General features: G+C 49.1%; 1 protein-coding gene across 4 annotated transcripts in view; it reads right to left on the minus strand.

Annotated features, from left to right (window-relative positions):
* Positions 1–26,867, minus strand: part of LOC142557795 (uncharacterized) — a 148,917-nt gene that overhangs the window by 84,619 nt on the left and 37,431 nt on the right. For all 4 annotated transcript variants that reach the window (XM_075669917.1, XM_075669915.1, XM_075669914.1 and 1 more), the window contains exon 3: positions 21,098–21,321. In XM_075669917.1, coding sequence (XP_075526032.1) covers positions 21,098–21,321 — 224 coding nt within the window. The remainder of the gene's footprint in view (positions 1–21,097; positions 21,322–26,867) is intronic.

Here is a 26,867-nt window from a genome sequence, read left to right on the forward strand (position 1 = left end):
CGCATGCCTCACGCCTCTTCTAGTTCACATGGGATCTAGAAGCCAGAAAATGTACATGATCGCATACGTATACATGCTCTGCAGAAGGGAACGGCAGAGTGTGTTTTGGTTATCGCCTATTAAAAATGTGCGCTACACTTGGGACGGCACCATGTGTTGTGAAAGAGATAGGCAAAGATGCTTATCGCAATAGGATTACAGCCATGATAGCTGTGAATGCTGCGTGCAACTATCCCGGAGAAGATTTGCTGGTACCGAAATGAGGAACTGAGTGCACACCGGCGTTTTCACGTGAGACGGGCGGGTGAGTATCGCGGTGAAGCTGCCGAGAGGGCAGTTAAATACAGTCGAATCCCAATAATTTGAAGTCGCTTAACTGAAATTATTGGTTAATTGGGAGTGAAGGGGGGTCCCGTCGGTTTGGCATGCAATCCTACAGCAAAAAACGCTCGGTAATTGGAAGCTAGAAGGCTAAAATATTGTTTGACTAGAAGTTATTTTCAATCGAATGCCTGGAAGCGGTCATAATGTTTGATAAATTAGCTATTTTTAAAGTGCAAAACAGCTTTATGTGCTGCACAGGCATTATCAGCATCGCAGCTGACCACAGCGCCACAGCTTATAAAGCATCAAAGTTGAGCACCGGGGCCATTGACATCGCAGCTGACTACAGCACTGCAGATCATGAAGCGGCAAGATTAGCCTTGTGCTACAGTATACGTGTGCAAACAGCACGCCCCGGGACTCTCCCATTGTTTCCTCGAGTGGGTTTGGAAGTTCCATGCGCATATAGGTTGCAGTCGCGACAACGGCAACTTGCGGACCTGATTGGACGCTCGAGTTGGAGAAAGTGAATATTTTGAAGGAAGTTTAGGAAGAAGGCACCGCCAAGCAAGATATTGCACGGAAATACGGCATCAAGCCGAACACTCTTTCAAACTTCCTGAAGAACAAGTGCTCGATACTCGAAGCATCTCCCGCTCAGCGGCGATATCGTTACAGCGAAAGCCTTATCACTTGCTACAATGCTAAGAATTGAGAACTTTTGCTTCTTCCAATGGATGGCTGACACGCTTTAACCAACATCATGACCCGGTGTTTAAAAGCATGAGTGGAGAAAGGGCGTCCACCAACCAAGAAACATGTGCGATGTGGAGAGAAAGGTATCAAAGCGCTACCCATCGACTATGCATTTAACAAGAAGGCTTGGATGATGGCAGACATATTTAACGACTGACTAATTAAGGTGGGACGTGGCCCTTGAAAACCAAAAAATTGCGAAAAAGTCCATTTTTGAAAAACAATATTTTTGGGGTGTATGTCTCGTAAACTACCTGTTCTGTAATTAGACAGCTTTAGTATAGTGTACACTATACAATAGCATACGCTAAAGAATAGCGGGTCATCACCGCGTGCGCTGAATGCTGAACGAAATAGCGAGTACAGTAGGCGTACACAACACAAACGAGTTAGCGTTAGCGTTTATACGTGGTTTGCGGAGTTTCCATGAAATATGGCGGCGGTCCCGGCTGCCCGCTTTGAATTGAATTTGGCGACAATTTTGTAAAATGCACTTTGTTCGTACAAAATGATTGTGTAAACGGCTTTCACTTAGTCTCAGGCAGCTTCAACGACAGAGTATTGTGGATAACCTCGTGGTGTTTTCAAGATCGCGTCTCGTTTCGAACAAGTCTAAGCCTAACGAAAGAAACATTCCAGATGTCAGCGCCACCTATTGCTACAGGCACAAAATAGCCGCAACGACAGCATATGGCCTCTGAGACCCGAAGATATCGATGGCCAACTAAAATTGTTTTAAAAAACATGCGCTGCTTAGCGTAAGCTACAAGTTGCGTACACTAAACTAAAACTGTCTATAATCAGCACCTAATTCAACCGCAAAGTTAAAAGAAAAACACTACTTGTGATGCCACTGCAGCCCACAAAACACGTGCAAATGCCGGAATGAAGTCAAACTTCGCGTGCACGCCATTCCCGGTCTATGCGACCTGCCTGTGCCATCTTGGCGTCGTTTTCACCGTGAATTCTTGGTCTCTGGTTTGCTGCCTTGCAAAATCGCATCGTCGGCACGGTTGAGGCGCTCTTGGCATTTTCCCGCAATGCGATGCAGAGCACTGATTGGCCGGAGCAGCACATTAAAATCCTGCGGGCTAAAACGCGCTTGCCATCGGCTGCTCCCTTCGAAGCCGCGCCCGCCGTGCTCACGTCCTTGTTGCCCCTTGCTCCGTCCACCTACACAGACGTCTGCTAGTGAGCTGCTTATCGGCTTGGGTTATCTTATAGATTATTTTCCCAGCTCTTTCTTTTTTTTTTCGCTAGTTGTTTGTTGCACGCGATGCTGGCTACGAAGCCCAAGACAGTGCAGATGTTTGGTGCGCGGAAGCGCAATATGAGACTTGCACGAGCATCGAACTTCCAATCTTCCGCAGCGAGTGCCGACTTTGTAGACAATTGCTGCGGCAGAACTGCGCTGTCGGCTGTCGCCACTCAAGAACCTAACACATTGAGTGTGCCTGGAGCCGCAAGAGCTAATTAGAAGCTCCGTAGGAGCTTTCTAATATAAATATATGTATTCAACTTTAAGGCCTGTTTTCTCAGAATGGATTTTTTCACTAGTAGTGGTGCTGGGGAGGGCGATATCTTAAGAACCGCTCTTCAGATTTGTGTGCCTTTTTTTTTTTGTTCTATTCCTGATTGACTTTGCCAGGCTGTAACAAGCTTCATTTTTTTAAAGCTGGTGTACCCTAAAAACCGGAATATAGGTCGAACTTTTTTTCAAAAAACCATTGCGAAAAGTCGACCCTCGTCTTATATACCGGACATTGGCGAAAAAACCATGGAAGTCTTGCAACAATGGGCAGATGAAGTAAACAGGCACCATCGCCATCAGCAGCAGCGCGGCGTGGCGACATTGTGGCACCGGCAATTTGCGTTTCCATTTTCACAAAGTTATATTGCTTAAAGGCTGCTTTTCCGCATTTTGTTTCAAAATGAGCGTAAGCCGACGGCGATTCACCATCGCCTTCAAGAAAAAGGCGATCGAGTACACGGAAGCCCACAGCAACCTGGCGGCACAGCGCGAATTTGGAGTATCCGAAAAGAGCATTCGGTACTGGCGGAGGCAGAAGCAGAATATCACAACTTGCAGCAACCAAAGGAAACGACCACAGCGTATCCAGAACTGGAAGACAAGGTTGCGGAGTTCGTCCGGGAGCTGTGCGTAAGATCGCTGCCTGTGACTGCCGAATGCATCTGTTTAAAAGCGGTAGAGATCGCGCGCGCCTAAGGACTGACAAGGTTGTAGTTCAAGGACTCGCTTTCCTGGGTGCGACGATTCATGAAGAGGAAGGGCTTTGCACTGGACAGCACAGAGGACGATGCTCTATGGGACGTGGGCAGCGAGAAGCACACGTGCACTTCGTGCCCTACGGTGTACTGTACACCTGGCCAATTTTTATCAGTATCACGCGACCATCGACCCGCGAGTTTGTCAGCACCTTATCATCATGGCACAGAGTGGCGAAATAGCAAAAGTAAGCGCATGTGTAGGCATGCGCGTATCTCGTTTGTGTCGCCGCTCAGCGTCGTTAATAAGGTGCTGACAAGCATGCAGGTCGATGGTCGCGCGATACTGTTAAAAACTTGGCCAGGTGCACATGCGAGCAGCATTTAAATAAATACTGTCACCACTGTGCAACCGGCTGAGTCGCATTTGTTTCAAGGTAAGGGTTGGTACTTTTGCCATTGAAAAAGGTTTTTTTTTTTTTCATTTTTAGAATTGGTTAGTTGGGGGGTCGACTTGTATTCTGGCCCAACCTATAGTCCGGTTTTTACAGTAGTTAATTTATAGTAAGCAATTAACTTTTGACGGATGTGGTCATTACTGGCTACATCAAATTCAAAGTTCAAAGAGGGGAAACTTAAAAAAAGGGCTTTCCAGCCCCTGGGATATCTATCAAGGGATCATCAGAGTGAATTTCAGCTTCCTACGATGTCCTGGAATTTCTCTAGGCTCTTCCTCAGGCATACACATGAACCAGCTAGTTAGACCTCAATAACTCTGGAACTAATAAACACATATTAATGAAACCTTGCAGTTCCTCATACTTTGGTGGTGTAAACGTACCACGAAAGTTTCATCCGGATATCTTAATAAAAAATTTTTGGCCTCAACTATAGCCCCCCCCCCCCCCCCCCTGAACATGATCGCAAGTTCGTGTTGTTGAACCGCAAGGTGTTGTTCTTTGTGGACAAGTGATCCGCGTCGCTTACTTGCCAGTCACCACAACATCGGTGTTACAGCCCATGGACCACGGGATCATAAATAATGTAAAGGTATTGTACCGGAAGCACCTTCTTGAGCGAATACTATTGTATATGGACAACTCAACTGAGTATGACGTGAGCCTCCTCGGAGCCATCCACGTGATGGCACGAGCATGGGGTTGCGTTAAAGGGGAAACTATTGCAAACTGCCTTAGGCTCTGTGGTTTTGTTATAAGTGCCGCGAGAGATGATTCATCTTTTCCAGTGAGGGAAGCACACACAAGTGAGCCTGACAACAATACAGTTGAACCCGCTTATAACGATACCGGTTTTAACAATATATTGCTTATAACAATGACAAGCTGCTGCACCGTCGACTTTTGTATGTTTTCGATGGTGAAATAACCCACTTACAACAATGCCCTGATACCGCATTATCGGTTATAACGATGATGTCTTACTGCTGGGTGTCTGAGCCGAAAGGTAGTGAAATGTGAAATCCTTGAAAAGAAAAAAAAAAAAGAAAACGAGAAATTCGAGCTGCTGCTCCAACAGCTGTCACACGCTCATTTTCCAGCCATCTCCGTGCGGCTCTCTCCCATTGCCCTTCCACCCCCCCGAACACGAATAGGCTGCACCCATAGCACTATGCCTCCCTTCCCCCCTAAACACAAATGGACCGCGCCAACTGCGCTGAACAGATTAGGCAGACTGCTCGCACGTTGCTTGCTGGCTCCTTATTTAGTGCAGTTCTGCGAACAGCTTAATCGCTTGCATTCGTTTTTATTGGTTGCGTTGGGGGCGTTCCTGGCCACACGGTTTCTCAAATTCGCTTGAATTGCCGCCGAAACGGAGGATGGCTGATCTGCCCGCTGGTCATTGGCAATACATGACATTGCTGGTTAAAAGAAAGCGCGCAACTATAGATTTGGAAACTAACTGCTTCTAACCGACGAGGCAATCGCCGCGAACGTGCTTGCATCGAATAGCGATGACGATGGCAGCAATGACGCAGTAGGGCAGGCTGCCTCAACGCTGTCCTCACAGGAGGCCCAGCATGATTCAGCCCCTCTGAGGCTTCGTTTTCACAAGGAACCTTCCGCTGCCCTACGTGGAGCAGCTGGATGCATTGGAGAAGGATGTCGGCAAGCTTCACGTAAAGCACGTATGGCTCACAGACATAGGCTTTTCTCATGCAAGCCAGTAAGAAATACGTGGAGAGATGCTTGTGGTGATCTCTTCTCAGCATTTATTCTGGAATTCTCAAACTGACAGGTTGCTGCGGCAGCCTTCTCGCAATTTTTAAAAGGCCCATTTTCGCGCCACCAAAGTGATGCCTTGGCGGTGCTCGCATATCGCCACCCGTGACACCTCTTTGCAGTTGTTATAGCAGTGCCGGCAGCCACGGCTTGTTACATGCGATCAAAGCGCCCAGGAAACCGTTAAACATGTGAACACAATCAGCAGCCAGGCATTGGAAGGTGGTGGGGAGAGGAACTAGCATCCCCATCATTTTCTCAGATCAGCTCTGCAATCTGCCTATTTTGACTTTTTGATGCAACTCGGTTATAACAATTATGAGTTATAAGAATGGAATTTTCGTGGCACGTGAATATTGTTATAAGTGGGTTCGACTGTAGACTTCAAGCAGCTCTCGGTAATGTCCCTTTCGAAGAATATGTTGCTGTTGACAGCAGAGTAGAAATGTGCGGTGCACTGGCGGACACTGAAATCATAGAGACTGTTCGGCCAAACGAGGCTAGTAACGGAGGTGACGTGGACGACAACATTGCAAGTGAGCTGCAACCGCAAGCTGCCGATGTAGCTGTGAACCTTGCGCATGCGCAGTGGTTTTTTCCTGCAGAGAGCAATGCCGAGGAAGCACTCAGGCACATCTACAGCCTGCAGAACTTGCTTTCCACAGCAAGATTTTGCAAGCAGAAGCAGACGGCAATAACATATATATATATTTTTTTTCCTAAACAGTCTGCTTTGAAATAAACATGTCCCTTTTTGTTAATTGTGGTTAATTGGAAGTTTGCTTAATGCCTAGTTTTTCGCAGTCCCCGTAAACTATGTATTGACGGGAGTCGACTGTACCTGGAACTGAGGTTGAAAAGCGTGAATAAGACAAGGACATGAGGAAACAAATACCACCGAAGAGAGCTGACTGCCAACTGGAAGTTTATTTGAAATTCTCCAGCCATTTTATACCTTTTCCAGCATAGGCATGCGTACACGAGTTGCAAGTACATCTGCAAAATCGGCTAAATCATTATCTTTCATGCAGAGAAGCTATTTCTTTTTCCGACAAGGCGTGAGAAGGATCACTTACGCATTTATCTCCTTCTTTTCAAATTTTTAACACTTTTAGATTTTTATCTTCACTCTACTGCCACTCTACTCTACTCTCTACTCCACTCTACTTCACCCTCTACACTCTACGCTAGACTTGAGTATTTACTCAAGTCTAGCGCGCCCTTGATTGTAACGTACACCTGTATTCCCTGACCAAAAAAATTTTAAAAATGAAAACCTTGATTGTAACACACACCCGTTTTCCATGACGAAACAAAAGAAAGAGAGAGAGAGTACAATACCGCGCACCTCGTGCTTTCATATAGAAATACTATTTTCTCTTATTTGGAAGAAGACAGATTTATTCCCAATACACTAAAATTGCAATGAATAAAAACACAAATGTACGAGTCTCGTGGGGAATAGATATCACTTGTCATCGTTATCAAACAACTCCTTATCGCTATCAACGGACCAAAGCATTTCATCCTCGGTGCCGTCCATGGCATTCGAAAACCCGCACTTTTCAAAGGCCTTGTTGACCATGGCAGACAGGATCATGCACAATGCATCTATCGCTCATCCAGCAAAGTCCTGCAGCAAGGCACATTTTATTGGCGGGCGTGGCAGCCACTGACAAGCCACTCGGTGCAGAGTGGCAGAATTCTAGCTTTCACTGGCTTGTTCAAACAAACATCGATGAGGGGTTCCATTCCGGGGCTCCAACGTGAAGAGTCGTTGACCGCGGACACTCAGAAGCTGAAACTGCCGCAGGCTGCAGCTGCCACTCTGATTGCTGGGCCAGGAGGGTTTGGTTGGGCGTTGCAGTAGGGTGCGGCTGCTGCTTGTGCAATACGCGGTAATGACTGTTGCACGTAGCGCAAGCGATGCCAAGAGCGTTCCATGATAGGGCCGGCCGCCTTCGCCATTTCTTGCAGGTATGTGAAGCTCATGCTGGCCTGTTAGGTCTTAGAATGTCAGATGCGTTTGTCTCCGCATGCGTTCCACCTTTTCGGCATCTGAAACGGGCTCCACTATACTGTCATAGTATTTGGAAATGACGTGAATGAACTGCTTGAGGTTTTCTGCCAGATGCTGAGTGCGCTGATGTAGCTCAGCTTTTAGCTTAAACTTGTAGTCAATGGTGGTAAACTGCGCCGTAAATTCGGATGTGAAAAACTGCCAGTCCAGGGTGCGCACCGGAGAAGGGCCACCATTGTTTGGCTGACCCCTCCAACGCTGCTGGAAGCGACTGCAAATGGCGGTCAGGGGGAATCCCCGCAATAATGCAGTACTCAGAGTACAGTGCAGTCCACTTATAACGGTACCACATATAACGATATATCAGTTATAACGATGGGTCGACATGAGAGTGTCATTTTATGCATTAGGTCTATGGGGAAAAAACGCATTTATAACAATAGGTTATTCACTGCATATTGGATATAACAATGAAAATTTTGCCGTCTGGACGGCGTTTTCCGTGCTAAATAATCTTAACATTCGCGTTGCTTAGTTCCCTGAAACGAACCATGTCGAGAGGAGGTGATGTTTACCTCCGTAAGTTCGTATCTGCCGCCATTACCGCGCAGCGCATCCCGTACCGCTTCCGCGCACCGGAAAATAGCTGAGTAGGAGCAGCGCTCCACAAGATGGTGCTAGCTGCTTCATGCGCGTCGGCCACAGTCGCTCCGAGAGAGAGAGAGGGAGAGAGAAGCGACAAACAAAGCGGTGCCGTGGCGCTCGTCTCGCATCTCTCTCTCTCGCGATAGCAGGCTGACGCCACTGAAGCAGCGTGCAACGAACGGTTCAACCCAGTTCAAAGATGGCGCTGACAAAGCGCAAAGCTGTGTCGCTTGACACGAAGATGGATATTTTGCAGGACTCTCGATGCAGCTTCAGGTGAGCGCCCTTGTGAAGAAGTATGAGCTCGCCCAGTTAGCGATATCAATCATCTTGACAACCGGGAGCACCGCGATTGTGAAGGCAGGAACTGTCAGCGGCCATGCCAATCAGCGGAAAAGGGGTTAGAGACCCTTTGTACACCAATGTTGAAGAGGTGCTTCACCAGTGGTTCGTCACCAATTGCTTCAAAGAGGCGGGCTTTGTGTGTGAGGACTAACTTCCCCAACCCACTGAGACCAACACGGTGGAAGCCGCTGACATAACCAAGCTCTGCAAGCTCGTTCCTACTGGTGACCCAAGTGGTGCGTCGAAGGAGGAGTTTTTGACTGCAGACAGTGCTGCCTCATTGTGCGATGAGGTCACCGACGAGGCGATCACCAAAGATGTGCTGTCTCAACAGACGGCAAAGCTGTGCGACGGTGGCGACGGCAGCAGCGACAGCGACGAGATTGACAGTGGCTCCTTGACCCCGACCTCGATGTCCACACAAAGTGCACTGTCGTAGATCGACTCCTTAATTGATTGTACGCATGCTAAAGGATTGCCGCCAGTGTTCGCACAGCAGCTGGAATCCATGCACACCGCGGTTGTGAAGCTGAAGCTGCCGCAAAAGCAAGTGCGATTTCGGACTATTTCGGCGCGCCTAACCCTTGACACGGTCATTGGCGCTAGAAATAAAGTTTGTTTTCCACAGCCTACTTTCTACATCATCTATTCTTTAGAGCAAGTAGCGAATTCGAAGCTGCAAAGGTATGTTCTGTGTTTTTTGTTTTTTTTTAAATAACTGCAGTCCAGATATAGCGATCATCAGTTATAACGATCATATTTTTCGTCTTTCTCGATATCATCATAAGTGGACTGCACTGTACTTCGCCAGAAAGTCTAGCGGTGAGTGTCAGTCTTGGTAGCCACTGAATTTCGGCAGTTGGACAGGCACACCTTTGATGTTGTGTGCTTGCCCCGCGCCGGTTGTCTTGTCGGGCGTAGCCATGCCAGTTGTCCCGTCAGGCATAACCATGTCGTTGAGCGGCGTGGTGCGCAAAATTTGAGCTATATGAGCTGCGAGTTTCTCTATCACGATCCGCCCAAGTTCATGAACGAGGGAGGGCTCAAGGCACTCTCCGTTAGAGGGATGCTCCGCAGCATGGTGGTGATGAACGATGACTGAATGCCGAACAGCTGTGCTCGTCAAGTGTTTATTGGGTGTGGTGACCAATGTTGCCTACTGGGCCTGACAGGCCACCGAGCCTGGCGGGCACACGAAGATTATGCCCGAGGGGGCGTCACATGCTTGCTACACCCCCTTACCCCCAGTTTGTTAACTAAGATAAACAAACGTCCAAGTTCAAAGTACGAGGCTCTGCCTCCGTCCTAGCCGGGTCGACGGTGCCTGCTATCCAGGCGAGTAACGGTTTGGCGTCCTCCGCCGTCGAGTACTCTGCATGGGCACCGGTGTTGACGGGCCGGGTGTGGCAACGCCAGGTGTTGCCTGAGACAGCCTCGCTCCATCCCGAGGGTTCGCAGTGGTCGGCCTTGTGAGTGGTGACGGGCTCGACACAGGCCCAATGGGTGCCGCACCACTGGCAACGCTTGCCGCTTCCGAGGTGGGCGGTGCTCCGCTGTAAGCAACTGGTGTTCCGCTAGTCCTCCTGTGGGCTGAAACTCTGAAATGGCAGTCGAGGGTGCTGGCCAGGTCCCGAGGCGAGGCCTAACATGGTCGGCATTTCTGTGCCATCTACCCCCTTCTGGCATGCAAACGAGCAGCAATGAAGCGCTGGCAGGACACCACCAGTCCGGCGGACCAGGGTGGGCCAGGACAGAAGTTCCTGGCGAAAACTGGAGCTCCCGACTCCAGCAAAGGCCTGGGATAGCACCCTTGGTCAGCAGCAGCTTCCGCTTCAGCTGCTTCAGGAGCACTGTGGATCGGAGGTCTGGATGCAAGACATCCAAGGGTGTCTTCACCATCCGAGCCAGCAGGAGCTCACAGGGGGCATGGCCAGTGACATCGTAGGGCGTGGTCCGGTACTGAAGCAGTACCCGGGCAATCTGCGTCCCTGATGGTTTGCACCACCCGCTCGGCTGCGCCGTTTGAAGCAGGGTGGTACAGCGGAACCATCATCGGGCGGATTCCGTTCGTCAGCCAGGCCAGGTACTCTGTGCTGGTGAAAGCAGGACCATTGTAGGACACGATGACGTCCAGCAACCCCTGGGCGGCAAGACCTGTCGTAGTGCTGCAGTGGTCGCGCCTGGTGATGGAGTGGTAACAGGTAGAACCTCCACCTACTTTGAAAAGGCGTCCACTACCACCAGGAAGTAATGGCCCTTGAGAGTCCCCCAAAATCCACATGCAGGCAGGACCAGGGTCTCTGTGGGAATGGCCAGGGGGAGATTTCCACATGACGTGAGGCCCACTGATGCTCCTGGCAGATTTGGCAGCTCTGCACCATGTGAGCGATGCCCTGGGCCAGGCCAGACCACCAAACATGGGACTGGGCCACCAACTTGTTTTTTTCTACGCCAGGATGACCCGCAAGAACTATCTGCAGGACCTTGGACCGGAGACTTTATGGGATCACCACCCTGCAACCCCATAGTAGGCAGCCCTGCTGCAAGCTCAGCTCAGTGGCCTTGTGGCTAAAGGCCTGCTGAACCAATTCCTCCTCACAGGACACCACCTTGACCACCTGAGACAGGATTGGGGCCAGGCTGGTTGCTTGCGATACTGCAGATATGGAGAGCACTTCTGGGTATGCGTGCTCCAGCATGAACATTTCAGCAGGTTCTGGAACAGCATCAGGCACATCTGGTAGGGGCAGGCGGCTCAGGGCATCAGCAGGTCCCAGGTCCTTTCCCAGACGGTAAACCAGCTGGTAACTGTGATCTGCCAGCCTCAAGGTCCAGCGTACCACTCTAGGTGATGCCTGCACAGGAACTGCTTGTCAGGCTCGAGCAGCCCAGATGGCTTGTGGTCCATGACCGCCTCGAACTTCCGGCCCCACAGATACTGTTGGAAGCATTCGGCACCCAACATGACCGCCAGGTTCCTTGTCCAGCTGGCTGTAACGTTGCTCTGCAGCATGAAGCCAACCAGAAGCGAACAACACAGGGCATTCCTGGCCATCTTTGTCCCGGTGCACCAGGATGGCTCCCACACTGTACGGCGACGCATCTACGGTCAGGACTGGCTTGGCAGGATCGAAGTGTACTGGAGCTTTGGTGATTAGCTGGAAGGCCCGGTGCTGCTCCTTCTTCCAGACCCATTGCTGACCATCTTGAAGCAGAAGATGGAGTGGCTGTAGATGCTCCGACAGGTTTGGCAGGAAACTCCTGTAGAAGTTGAAGAGGCCGAGGCAGCTCTGAAGCTCTTGTTCTGGGGCTTAGGCTCTTCGAGCGCAGCATCAACCTTGCGGGGAGCCGGGCTAGGCCAGCCTGGGAAATTACATGTCCCAAGTACTCAACACTGGGGGCCAGGAAAACGCACTTTTCCAGCTTGAGCTGAAGACTGGCGCCCTGCAGCCGTGCCAGCACGTTGTGCAGGTTCTGCAGGTGGTCCCCATCATCGCTGCCAGTAACTCGCTGCCAGGATGTCATCCAAGTACACCGCCACGTGCCTCATGCCCCTGAAGAGGTTATCCATCTCCCTCTGAAATATGGCGGGGGCTGAGACCACGCCAAAGGGTAAGCACATGTACTGGAAGAGCCCTAAAGTTGTCGATATTGTGACATATTTCCGGGAGGCATCCTGGAGCACCAGCTGCTGGCAAGCATCTCTGAGGTCGAGCTCGGTAAACGTCTGTCCACCAGACAACGCTGACCAGAGATCTTTGATCCGGGGCAGCGGGTACTTCTAGACGGTAGCGACGGGGTTGATGGTAACCTTGAAATCCCCGCAGATCCTGACACTGCTGTCTCGCTTGAGGACTGGTATACGATGGGAGCGGCCCATTGACAGGCAAACAGGATGCCCTCTCACTGTAACAGTTGCAGCTGCTGGGTGACCCCGTCCTTCAGGGCGAACGGCAGTGGACGAGGCTTGACAAAACAAGGCTGAGCTCCCTCGGGTACAAAGATGCCAGCCGTCGTGCCGGCGAATTTTCCCTCCCCTGCCTGGAACAGGGACGTGAACTCGGTCAGGAGGCTGGGGATGTCTTTCACCACATGCAGGCTGGCTTCCTGGTACTCTGGCAGACGAACGCCCAGTGCATGAATACATTTTCGGCCCAGCAGCGTCGGCGATGAGCCCTTGGTTCAGTAAAGGGGAAGGGTTGCCTCCCTGTCGCCAAAGCGAACGCTGACCTGTGCCTGACCCTGGACCTGGGAGAGCTGCGCCGAGTAAGCTGCACAGCATCACGCCCGATGCCTCGACAGACATGCCGGGGAAAGTACGCTTGAAGAGTTTCCCGACCAGGACAGACATGCTGACCCGTGTCCAGCTCCATGGAAATGGGCTGACTGCAGATTTCGACGGTCAGCATGTACGGCGGCACAGAGGATGGTGTAAGGCCTGTGTGCCACAACATGTTGAAAATCGGCGGAACCTCGGCCACGACGTGGAGCTGGCCACAGAAGAATTCGAGCCTGCTGCCGCACGCCCTCGCCGCGTACCCTTGCGACGGCTACCCTGGCCATGGGCTTGTCTGGTACCTGGGCTTGAACCAGGCTGCTGCTGCTGTTTGCTGTTTGTCCTCCTCCTTCGGCATACACATGCCAGGTGCCCAGTTTTCCCGCACGTGAAGCATTGTGCATGAGAGAACTGGCACTGTGAGGGGGAGTGGGCACCACCACAGCGACCGCAGGTATTGCCCTTTGTCGCCAACTTGTTGACTGTCGCTTTCACTGATGGTGAGCCAGTCCAACGTTGGCCAGTCGCACGGGCAATCTCGCCCGTGTCCTTGGCGGCAACTTCCATTGCCAGCGCTGCCTTCACAGCGTCGTCCAGCGAGAGGTAGGGAAGCTCCGGAAGTCGTATTTGCATGGCGGTGTTGTTGATGCCGCAGATGAAACGGTTCTGGAGCAGTGAGTCCTGCTGGTCTCCAAAAACGCAGGCACTCGCTAACCCTTGTAGCGCACCAAGGAACTGCCCGAGGGTCTCTCCTTCCCGGCGGCTCCGGTTGTCGAAGCGGAAACGCTCCATTAGTGTGGACAGTGCTGGGTTGAAGTGCGAGCACAGTATGGCGAGCAGCTCACCCAGTGTCTTAACATGCAGCGTGGCTGGCTTGAGAAGGTCGAGCAGGAGACTGAAGACGCGGGTCCCGCAGCTGGCCAGGAAAATGTCCTGCTGTTTGGCCTTGGGTGTGTTGTTTGCCCAGAAGAACACGTGGACTTGTTCCTCGTAAATTCGCCAGGCGGAACCATCTCCCTCGAGCCTTCCGTACAGCGACATGACAGCAGCAGTGGGGGGGTGGTGTTTCGCCACTCACAACAGCGTGGGACGATCCGTGGGTACTCGTCGCCAGTGTCACGATCCGCCCAGGTTCATGAACGAGGGAGGGCTCGAGGCACCCTCCGTCAGAGAGACGCTCCACAGCGTGGTGGTGAGGAATGATGACTGACCGCCGAGCAGCTGTGCTCGTCGGTGTTTATTGGGTGCGGTACCTAATGTTGCCTACTGGGCCTGACTGGCCTCCGAGCCTGGCGGGCCAACGAAGATTATGCCCGCGGGGGCGTCACATGCTTGCTACACTCTCCCTTTCCATTGTGGTGTCGGAGGTCAAAGCCAACAGTCCTTGGAGGATCGAAGAAGGCAGGAGAGGCTGCGCAACTGGCGGCACTAGACAATTCTTGGTCCTCCATGTTATGTCCGGCTGGACAAGCACCCATTTGTCAAGTACGTTCTTTATTTCAGGAAATCCTCAGCGGGTGCACATACACGTAGTCTGCGTTCCGTCCCGTTGCACCGCACGTGGCTTGTTCCGCTGATTACTTCACTTACTCAGTTCATTGTCACACGCTCCCCGCATGCCGACCACGCACACACGCCTTCCATGTTCTCCCTGCCCGCCATACACCGTTGCCTACTGTCCCGTGCCTGCTGCTCTACACAGTTGCCTATCGTCTCGTGCCTGCGACTCTACGCCACCTGGCGTCGGCCCAGTACCCTCACAGTAAGTTGTGCGAGCATGAGTGTGAGCAAAGTTTTTTAAATCAGATAGCACGATTACAGAATGCAGGTTTTCCCCATTCTGCCACTCACTTCAGTATGTGAAGTCATCTTGCAGAAAGAAAAAAATAAGAGTGGAACCAGCAATCAAAGAAAAAAGAAGAGACCAGCACACATGGTGCCATACTTGCACAAGTTAATAATATTTGGGGTTTTACGTGCCAAAACCACTTTCTGATTATGAGGCACGCCGTAGTGGAGGACTCCGGAAATTTTGACCACCTGGGGTTCTTTAACGTGCACCTAAATCTAAGCACACGGGTGTTTTCGCATTTCGCCCCCATCGTAATGCGGCCGCCGTGGCCGGGATTCGATCCCGCGACCTCGTGCTCAGCAGCCCAACACCATAGCCACTGAGCAACCACGGCGGGTGCTTGCACAAGTTGTCACACAATCTAATGAAAGTTTCCAAAACACAATGTTAATTTGCTTTCAGTGCCCCATGCAAGCTTTCCTCAATATGCAATCGTATGAAAATGATCGAAAGGCCTCTGTGCATAATGAATGATAAATCTCATTTCACTTACTGTAGCCACGTCATCAGATACCTCTGAGTTGTGGAAAAACAGTGTTTCAATGACAGAGCTCGTCAGCAGAGCAGTAACGTAAAGAATGGAGTCATTTAGCAGGACATTGTAACAAGTGTCCCTGTACTCCCATATTTAAAAAAAAAAAACTAAGTTCATAGGGAAAGAAAATGGTAAGAGGGAAAGGGAAATAATATAGGAATATCACATTAGAAGGAAAGGAGATGTGTAAGTGCTCCCTCTCTTGCTTTGTCAGAAAAAGAAGTGGCCTTTTTGCACGAAAGATCATGATGTAGCTGATTTTGCAGAGGTACATGCAACTGGTGTACACATGCCTATGCTGGAAAAGGTATAAAAATGACTGGAGAATTTCAAATAAACTTCCAGTTGGCAGTCAGTGTATGCCTGTGGGATTTGTTTTGTGTCCTTGTGTTATTCGAACTGTTTAACCTCAGTTCTAAATATGAACCAACTGCCCTCACCAAGATCTTCCTAATGCAAGTTATCTTGTTCTCAATTGCATGCGCCTCGTGCATTTTCTTGTTTACAGTGGACTGAGTGGCTGGAAAACGTATCATACAATCGCAGCTTGGCGACGCACTGAATGTTGGTGGCGAAAAACGTGCTTTCCAGGGAACGTATAAACCGGTAAAATATTAGCTTGACTCGATTGGGTCCTTTTTTGTGTTCTCGATTTTGAATGTTGGTGCCGGGAAAACGTACGTAACGAGAATGTATCAGCGAAGTTCTCCTGTATCTACTTGTAAAATAGGCACAAGCATGCTCCCTGCCATTATTAACCCTTTGAAGGTTTTTGCCGTACATGTACGGCGGTGGTTTTCTGTCCCGCAAGGTCCTTGCCGTACGGGTACGGTTCCGACCCTCCGTTTGAAATTTCGCGCCATAATTACGATGCGTGCTCACCGGGAGGTGCTGCCACCTCTTAGCACTTACAAGATGCATTTGAAATTGGTGCTACCTTCTTGGGGAGATAAACAGAGCTGATTGCTAGCTTCAGCGCGTCGCTCAGACTGCGGCAACGCCCCTTTGGCGGTTTCGGTTTCGCCGCGTGATCGCAACGGAGGCGCGCGAAACATCATTTTTTTATTTGTCGGCACTTTCTTGCAGGGTGGTAGAAGTTGATTTCTATCTTGACTGGCGCTGCTCTTAGCTTGCTTATCAGCGCCGCTCGCGAGGTATTCTCACTCTCAGCGGCAACGCACTTTCGCAGTTTCGATTCCTCCGCGTGATCGCAACGGAGCCGTGCAAAACGTGATTTTTCTCTTTGTTGTCACGCTATCGCAGGGACGGCGGAAGTTGATTTCTATCTTGATTGGTGCTGCTCTTAGCTTGTTTATCACAGCCGCTCATGAGGTATTCTTGCTCTCTGCGGCAACATGCTTACGCGAGAGGGTGCCTCAGACCTCTGCCCAAGGCAGCCGCACGCACGCAGAGATGTCATGTGTGCGCCAACAGAACTCGTCACTCCAAGAGAAGAACATACCCGCATTTTAGGTATGGAGACTGCGATAAGGCGCTACGCGAAAACCCGTGGTTCAAGGAGTACCACACTCTGAACTACTGTTGAAAATTTTGCAGTTCTGAGTGATGCCGACACCAAAATACTCTTCCTAATTTTTTTTTACTATTTATTCCTAACTTTATACATCTTGTACATTAAAGATTCGCAATAATTTGACCACCTGGGAAAGTTTTTTTCAAAATAAGTCGACCCTCAAAGGTCTAAACCTTAACACTTGGGAAGGGGTGTTCCCCACCTAATAGGTGCGTTGGATGCCACATGGGAGCTGCCAGGATGCCCCCTTTTTTTTTGGGTTTTGCTGTGCCCATAGGGTTCAACAGGATTTGAATGCCCAAGGCTCCTTTCCCAGCGCAGCCCATGTCCCCTTAAGGGGGGACATGGGTTGTGGAGATTATTTCCAGCACCTTAAGGCCAAATTTGATGAAAATAAACAAGCTTACTTAGTTTATCGTGCTGATTTTAAATATGCAATAATTTTCCTTGTAGGTCCATTAGTTCAGGAGACTGACAGTGCTGCCACTCTATTGTTTCCGGAGACAGTGGGGAAAAAAACTGCTCAGCAGAAAGTGAATATTAATGTATAGCTAGATACTATAATGTGCAATAACTGAAATGCTGCAAAAAGTTTTCAAATGAAATTCTAATTAGCCATTCTGCACGTGATCAAAATTCTTTCCTTGACCTAAGGCTACCACACCAAAAGAAAATTAATAAAATGGAAATATACATGCGCACAAATTTGAAATTCTGCTCTTAGCACTTCGTAATATGCAGATTAGGCTTTCTGCCGAAGAAAGAATTAGTGCTCTAGCTGGTCTAGATCGTTAGATATCACTCCGACAGTCCAGTGAAGTGACCCAAAAACTTGTTTTGAGAAAAGTGAGAAAACGTGCAAAACCCCATTTTATTTACAAATTTCCAGCTGGAACAGCTCAGTAGGCACCAGGCATGTAGTCCTGCTCTCTCCCAGCCCCTGTGTGCCGCTTTTTGAGGGACTGGCACAAATTTTCTGATGCTTTACACTTCTTGGCTGATGCTCCCATTCGATGCCTATCTTTCTTGGCCATGCGGGTGCGACTTTGCTCACTTGGATTTAGACATAGTTCTTTCATTATGTCCTTTGACGCCCTTGCATTGCCTGCATTGAACTTTAATACTGCCTCTGCCACAGCAGCCTCCATTATGAATAAAGAAGCGTGCCGGTCTCTTGGCGCCAGTGCCCAGATCATCGAATGCAGGCTGCAGGTTATTTTGCGTTTTACCACGCTGGCAATTTTGCAGCAGTTTGTCTGAAAGACGTTCATATATGGGACGTAAAGCCTGACATACATGAGGAGGAAGCTTTCGAGGATGTTTTGGAATCGGCTCACCCTTGGCCGCTGCAGCATTTTGCTTGCACCAGGAGTTTAGGCCTGATGGACAGAGAGTGTGATTAGCCACATCATCGTTTGATGCAATGTGATGATATGTGACTATCGCTGCATTTTGAGTGGCATCTAGATCTCCTTTGTGGGTCTTCAGAGCCCCTCCATAGTATGAGGTTAACTTGGAGATCAAGTTCGCTGTCAAGCGGCCCTTTCCACGAAGACTCTCATGTCCAGGGCCTCTGTGTTTTGCTGCAAAGTTGCGCAAAGCCATCCCCATGCGCTTTTGCACATGATTCAGGCAGTCCTCTTTTTCAATCGAGATATACCTATACACTTCATCATCTTGTAAAGCGAGATAACTGCAGCTGTCCCCGTCACAAAGCACCGTTGCATACCGCAGATTGTGCCGCTCCAATGATCACCTGAAAAGGATGAGGGCAGCTTCCACCTCCATCTACCCAGCTTTTTTATTAGTGTACTTCTGACACTTGTGGCCATTCTTCCAGGCTCCGTTGGAAGGGTCACTCTTCTTAGGCACCGACTCGCACCCAGAACAGAAATTGTTCAATACAACAAAGTCGAGCACAAGTCAGCTGAACAACTCGATCATGGTGTCGATGCCAATATGGGACGTACGACCGCGGTCATACGACACCGTGATGTTCCCAGTATGACCCATGTTCAGTTCGACGTAAAGTTCACAAACCGACCCCGCACAGTCGCTCGTCAGATTACACGCGGCGCGATCGGCCGCTGGCGTCAACTTCGTCTTCATGTAGCTCTGCCATGCTTTCGTGTGAAGAGCCCGACGACTGATGCCCATCAACAAGAAAACGTCATTGAACGTGGTCTGTCGATTCCCCGTTGCCTGCATGGCACGCCAAGCCAAAACATTCACAGCAAAGCGTTTCATTCATTCAGCACTGTGAATGTGCGGCGAACTCCACACTGACGCAATCTCTCCACATTTTGCACACATAAAGCACAGCTTCACGGCGATTCCGTATTCCCACTCATCTCAGATGATTTCTAAGGCACCACTGCAGATGATGCAGTTCGCAAACGTTAATAAAGTGTTCACGGCACTCAAATCTACAATCGTAAACGTCCCATCAGGCGGGCGAAGTGCATCGTCGGTACTGTCACCCACGAACTTGCGTTTCCTCTCCGTCGCTGGAGCGGAATACAACTCCGATAGCTTTGCTTTGGCTTCCGCTTCCTCCTCCTCCAGCTCGGAGGGTTGCCGGTAGACCATATCTTGCCGTACGCGAGCGCTGGTCGAAGGGTCCGCGGCAGACGGACTTGTCACAGTATCCACAGCAGCCGATGCGGTCGTTAAGCCTGCCATTGCTGGATCGACGATTTCGGTATCGGACGCTGAGGCTGTGGCGTCCTGGGCGTTTTGCAGTGTTGAGCAGCGTTTTTTGAAGTTTTCGATGAGCGTCCATTGCACTTTCTTCGCCCTAAACTTGTGCCGCGCTCGAAATTTGCGCTCCGTTTCAGACATCACGTTGACAGTGGGGCAAGATGCCGCACCTCATTGCGCGGCTCCAAGCACAAAGCAGACGATGGCCATACAGTTCCGCCAATCGGGAGGCAAGCTCAAGTCACGTGCACCGAGTGACGAATAGGAGGGCGTTCGAGTACCTTTTTTTGCCACGCATTTTCTACGTGGCCAATGGCTGAATGGGGCCCATTCCGGCGGGAACTTGAAGGGAAAGGTCGCCTCCTTTAAATGAGACCAAGATGTCCGCGCTAGCACACGTGGAAGAGCAGGCGCGCGTTTAGGAAAATGTGTCGTTTCAGCACAAGTTCCGCCTGAAATTCAGCTAGTACATGTCGTATAAGGTGTCACTGCGGCTAAAATACTGATGTTACCGGTGTGAAACTAACATGTTGATGCAATAATAGCTGTACATTCCAAAAATGCAATAAAAAAGATAGAGTTTTTTTACGATTTTTGATCGCCGCAACCTGTGTCCCCCCTTAATTAAAGAAATCCGAGCATCAGGCCGGGGATGCCTGTGCAGCCCGTTTGAATGACTGGTAGGCAGCAGTGTAGTTTTGAACTTCTGCAGCCGAGGCAGACATTACACCACGAGGCCACAGCTGCAGTAGTGGAATGACACCATGAACGCAGAAAGCACAGAAAAGGCGGGTCCTGTCGCACCAGAGGGAAACACCCCGTGACGGAAACCAGTTGCAGCAGATACATGTTTCGCAAGCACCTATTGAGACATGTCATATTTGCCATGACATGCAATCAATAAACTTTGTAACAGACTGACTTTGTCACAGAGTATTTCCGTCAGACAAAGCAGCGAGGCACGCTCTGTTTCAATGCTGCCTGGATTAAGCGGTGAAATTCAATGAGGAATAATTCAAATTGGGTGCAATTTTCAAGATTTTTAAAAACCGAGATGCATTAAAAGGGACTTCCTCAAAATTTGACAATTAGCCCCCAAGGCTCTAATAAAAATTTAATAAACAGATTTTCGTTATTATTTTGAAACTCTCGTTATTAGCCACAAAGAATGTCTACTCTGCCTAATAGCTCCTCTGCAAGACCACCATTCTTGCTATGCTCATAATTTTTTATAAAAAATCTGTATAATATGGAAAAAAAAACTATAAATTTATCTGTACAAGAACGAATATTCTAAAACATTAAATTTCATAGTGCCCCATTGAATTTTTTTGTACTGGAAATACCGAACATTCACACATTCCAATGGCAGCACATTTCTGAAACATGAGTCTGACTATACTGTTTTACAGAAGTGCATGTGCTATTGGGTGTGCTTATTGAACAACGCATAGCGTTTATTTATTGGAAGTACCCTCGGTACTTGCGCATTACAGAGGTGAGGAATTCCCCAAACGGGTGGCCACTGCCAGATGAAATGCACTGAGCTGACTTATGAAGCAGTAAGGCTGTGGCTGCAAAGCACTACAGTGCCAATTACTAGTGAAGCTGGCCAACGCCACTAAAGGGAGGGTTTGTGCTCACCGCTCCTGGTCGGCCAAAAAGCAGTCGGTGCAAGACCTTCAGACTCTCCGAGCGCTCACGGCTGATGTTGTGCTCGATGCGGGGGCAGTCACCCAGTGGTGTGCCCTTTCCTTGTTCTGGTGGGGGCCTCTCGCGTGCAGCTGTGCGAAAGCTCACGTCCAGCCGCTCAACCTTCTTGCGCTGCCGAGACCCCGACAGCTCCAGCGGCTGGTCCAGCAAGCCAACTGCATGTGCCACAACGCATTTCATCCCAGTCAATGCCACTCAAGATCAGCACTGTTACACACCACACAATTTGCATAAAGCTGCAGCAACTGCAGATGAGGACTTGCCATTCCAATTTCATGGGTACAGATGGCAGGGGCTGCAATTTTCCAATTTCCTGTGCACCTAATACAAGGCTTATTCATTGTTCATGTAGAGATAGTGCTGGAAAAAAAGTTAAATACATAAAACAAATTTGAAAGTGTGTCATAACTTTTTTAGTGTGAACACGTTTGAAATGAACAGGCAGGATGTGGTCATGTGCTTAATGACCTGTGTCGCTAGTTCCCCGTTCAGGCTACGCATGTGAGAAAGTTCTGATTGATGTGTGGTGTTTTATGGCGCTAGGGCCAGGTATAGTTCGGGACGTAGTTTGGGACACCGGCATCCGAGATGGAGGAACTGGCCGGCCGATACCAAGGAAGCAAAACTTGCGGAGTCGGCGGGAGCACTGACGCTGACCAAGAGGCGACGCACATCGCACATGGAGTGACGTGCGACAACAGGACCTTGTAAGAGCGTTTCTTCTTGTTAGTGTGCAGCCATAGGCCAGGGTTGCTGGACTTTTGCGCAAAACGCGCTAAGGACGCACGTAGGCAAAGATAAGGACTTTGTTTTGGCTAAGCAAGTGTGGAGTTTTATCTTTGTCAGTTGAGTTTTGAGTTCCATTTTGGGTTTGTTATTAGTAAAGTCTGTTTGCTGTGCTCGCCTGCTTCTCCTGACACCATCTCTCCCAACACCCGCACGGCCCCGAGATCAGTGTGATGATAACTGTGTTCCTGGCCATAAAGTATCTGAAGGAGTAAACTCTGTCTTCTCTTCCGTGTTCCCTTCTGAACCTAACACTGATGTCCCAGACTGTGCTTACCTCAACCAGCCAACCATGTCAGACATAACACTTGATGCATATGGTATCGCCAAGCTAATAAAATCCTGCCAATTAACATCCTCAGCCGGCATCGATGGAATCAATTCCAAGATGTTTAAGAACACTGCGCACATTTCTAATGTATTTTTGAGTCACATCTTTCAGCAATCATTATCATCTGGAGGGGTGCCGCAAGACTGGAAAATGGGTAAGATAATTCCAGTACAAAAAGAAAAAAAAAAGGATCATTGTCATCGTGCCACGGTTACCGTCCAATTTCCCTTACCAGTTCCAAACTAATGAAGCATATAATTTATTCTCATATTGTAATGTATCTAACATCCGCTAATTTCTTCAATCCTAATCAACATGGTTTTCAGAAAGGCATGTCCTGAGAGACTCAACTAGCTCGTTTCATTAATGACATCAGCTCACATCTTGATCAAAACGTACCCATAGATGCCTTTTCCCTAGATTTCCATAAGGCTTTCAACAAGGTTCCCGATGAACGGCTCTTCCTAAAACTATCGCGTCTTAATCTTAAAGGGACACACTAAAGGTTACCAGAAAGTCAAGTTAAAGTGGTAGAGCAATGTTCTAGAACGTCTAAGGCGTCAATATAATCGCGAACAGAGCTTTAGTAACCGAGAAATTGAGGTAAATGCATGACACGATTTGAGACCCCCCAGCGACATTCCGGTACTAGCCCGATGACGAAAGCACTCCTCATAATTTGTGTTACTAATACTCAACTACTCGTATTGAAAATATCATTTCATTCGATTATAAGACGGAAGAAAATGCTACTTGTCTACGTCTATTCGATTCTAAGAAAAAAATAACATTTTGACGTTACCCTTCCGTAGTATGGGTAGTCGAAAGGTTTCGTTTTCGCTCGACTCTGCGCGCTCGACTCTGCGCCGCGCACGCTTTGGAGTTTCAGTAGTTTCGTTATCGCGTCATGCTGTGCAGGTTCTGCTGGCTTGCGAAACTTTCATTTCGAACAAGCAGTGAGAATGCCACGTCCTTGAGATGTGGGAAGCCCTCGTTGCTTTCCCGCTCCGGAGAGCCGGTGTCGAGGCCGCCGTCCTAGTATGCAACGACGCCGGCAGCGCGAGCCCTAAGCAGCAGGTCGTGCTTGTCAGTGCACAAATCGCTGAAGTTGAGCCCAGCATCGCGAGCCAATCTGTCGTTGTCAGGGTCCATTGCGACGAGCGTCGAAGTTTGCGTCATAGAATAAAGTACCGGCTTATGGACGCGCGTTTCTCCTTCCACTAGCCACCATACTCCCGCTTTCGCTCTGCTGTCGGCTCTGTCTTGGCTCTGTTTCTGGCTGCGCATTTGCGTTTTGCGCAGAAAAGCCGCAGCGCCGTCTGCGGACGCCGTTCTACTCACCGATGGCGCACCGTCACTATGAGACCATGATGTCAGTACTCCTCGATCGGAGGGCGGGCGATTTGAATTGCGCTAGAGGTACGCGGACGCTTCAGAACGCATTTTCTCTTAAAATAAGTCTCTCCTTGGCACGAAACATGCGTTTCGAGGTTTCTGGGATGGTATTTCAACAGTCCACGTTCACTTAATAGTAACCTTTAGTGTCCCTTTAACCCTTGTGTTCTCCAATGGATACACAACTTTCTGACTAACCATCAACAGTTCGTTTACGCTAAGCAATGCTCGTCAAATTTCTCACCCTTTATCTCCGGTGTGCCGCAAGGCACTGTACTGGGGCCACTACTCTTCTTAATATACACTAACGACTTACCGAAAGGTTGTTCTTCGAAAAGTCATTTATTTCCTGATGGTTGCGTAATCTATCATCCTATTACTAATCACACTGACTCCCTTGCTCTCCAGCCCAACCTTAACGCAATTGAAACTTTGTGTAATAATTGGCTAATGTCTCTAAACGTTAAAAAATAAACGTCGCTACTTACTTTCGGCTGCCACCAATAATTTATTTCAACTAATTACGTTTTTGGGGGTTCTGAAATATGCGCTGCGAGTTCTTATAATACTTGGGTATTAACTTGTCCAGCAACCTCAGTTGGTCCTCACACATTTGCAGCATTAGCAATGATGCCAATCGTGTACTATGCTACCTGCGCCATAATCTAAGTCTTGTTCCCTCTACAGTAAAGCTACTCGCATATTTAACACTTGTTCGATCCAAACTGGAATATGCATGCTCAGTGTGGGACCCATACCAATCTAACCTGGCAACAGCACTGGAATCCATACAGAATCGTGCAACAAGGTTCATTCACTACAACTACTCTTACCACACTAGCGTCACTAAACTTATGTCATCTCTGAACCTTCCAACCCTCGAGCATCGCCGCAAAACAGCAAATTTTATCGCTTGCTGCTTCACCAGACAGACATCATGCCTGCGCATCGCACTTCATCCCGTCAGAGCCATTCAAGGACTGTTTATCCCCCTCCAGCTCGCACCACCACTCATCTTAACTCTTTCTTTGTTTTAACAGTGAAGGACTGGAATCTTCTACCTGCTGAAGCAGTGCACCACTCCAGTCATTTGTCGTTCAAGGCATTCATTGAAAATATGACCGAGATATGCCCACCCTCATGTGAAACCCCAAATGGGGTATTTCAGGCATGAATAAATGCGGTCCCCCACATTTTGCATCTCGCGTTCTACTCTCACACGCTTAGCATGTAAATGAACAGGGCCACTCCTTCAAAGGCTGTGCAAAAGCTGGCGGCCTCGGTGCAGCTAGCAGAGCTTTACTCACTTCCAGTGTACTGGGCATAGTCTGTGCAGTGGCACTGTCCATGCGAATACAAGTAAAAGTGAGCCTTTACAATTTAGCACCTACAGGGTGTCTACCAAGTTGCCATTTCTAAATTCCCTGAGTTTTCCAGGTTTTCCCTGAGTGCCTTTCCACATTTCCCTGAGTGATGCAGAACTATGTTTTATGTCAAGACGGGCTGAAACCATATCGCCTGATGCTGTCACTCTCTAATAAGCACATGAAAAAAATAAAAAAAGCGACTTAATCCAATTTGAATACTAAGGAGTAGTGTTTATGTTATTCAAAAAGAGAATAGAAGGCAGGGGTTAGTAAAATGCACAGCAAATAAAGTGTCCTCGAAAAAAATTGCGAATAAGTCAGACATTTTCAAATACGAATAAAAAGGAGATGCACATAAAAGCAATTATATTCGAATATGAGCTATTTCTATCAACTGATAGCAAGCTCAGTGGTATGAGGCCCGAACTCTCACAATTGAGATTCTCTCTCAACCGCTCGTAAGTCAACCTCAACTGTCCTGACATACTCTGAGCCCGCGCACGACGCCCGAGTGTTGTGTTTCACTGCTTTGAAGAGTTTATTTTGGTTTGGATGAGGGACACCTGCATCTCGGCATCAGCCAAAGCTTTGTTTTTTGAGCTCAAGCTCCTTCAAAACGGCGGCAGCAAGCTTCCTTTCCCGTTTATTCCTCAATGCGTACATCATTTCTGTTCCTGTCCTCCTTCTGGGACTCGTTCGCCCCAAGGACCATTTGAAGCATCTTGGTCAGTTGCACAGTCCACGGCCGATTTTTAGAACTCCCTAGGGGTCGCGAAAACATTCGAAAAATCGGCCAGTTGGAAAAAAAAAAATGTGTGTCATTTACTGCCCGTAGGGGCTCAAACCGCCACAGGCACGTTCGAAAACGCTCTGAAGGCCTGTCGGTACACATATTAGGCATATCGGCGCTCGTACTGTGACAGGAAATACCGAGTGCACGTGTGCATAATTAAGGAATGCATACTGTTTTCCGTGGCAATAGCCCCTTCCCACGCTTGTTATTCTTCACTGCAATACTTTTGCATATGCTTCACCATGTAACATTTCTGTACAGAGGCGAAGCTGACTTTCGGGAACCGGCATTATGCAACGCACTGTGTTTTCTAAGTTTCTAAGCCAATCCCGAGGACCACAAAGGCGGAGTCCGTGCCATTGCTGACAGCAGCTAATTCTTTCAATAAAAAACTTGGCACCCAACGGCAAGAAGCTTCATAGCAAACGTCGAAGCAGCTAGGCCTAGCGTTGCCGCAGTGGTGGCAACAGCTGACACCGGATCTGCGTGCGAGAGTGCCGGTTCGAGGTGGCGAAGTAATAAAAACGGCACATTGGTGCCTTTGATTATTGCCGTTTCTGACCTGCGGTCACGGCAAAACGTTCAGAAAATCGGACGGCGAAGAGTTGTTGCATCCGAAATTTCACACGTTCTGATATGTTGACTCTATGTGGTCCGTGGCGGTGCCGCAAAGCCGCCCAAATTATCGGGAATCCGGAAAGTCGGTCGTTGACTGCACACTGGCAACTCCTCCAGCCGACGACAGGGCGTCAAAGACGATTCATTACGATTCCTGTCTGTTGCTCAAGCCTGCATTACCGCGACTTTCGACCCTTTCAATAAAATTGCCGCTAATTTTCCCTGATAGAGACCCAATTTCCCTGAGTTTTCCCTGACTTTTTCGAGACTACTCAAAATCCCTGAGAATTCCCGGTTTTCCCGGTTGGTAGACACCCTGACCTAGCAGAAGCTTCCATCGCACACCGTGGCATACTCACTTGACAAGGTTCGCAACAGTAGTCTAAAATTAGAAGCAGTAATTGCTAATAG

The sequence above is a fragment of the Dermacentor variabilis genome, chromosome 9 (assembly GCF_050947875.1).
Source record: "Dermacentor variabilis isolate Ectoservices chromosome 9, ASM5094787v1, whole genome shotgun sequence".
In the NCBI taxonomy this organism is placed as follows: domain Eukaryota; kingdom Metazoa; phylum Arthropoda; class Arachnida; order Ixodida; family Ixodidae; genus Dermacentor; species Dermacentor variabilis.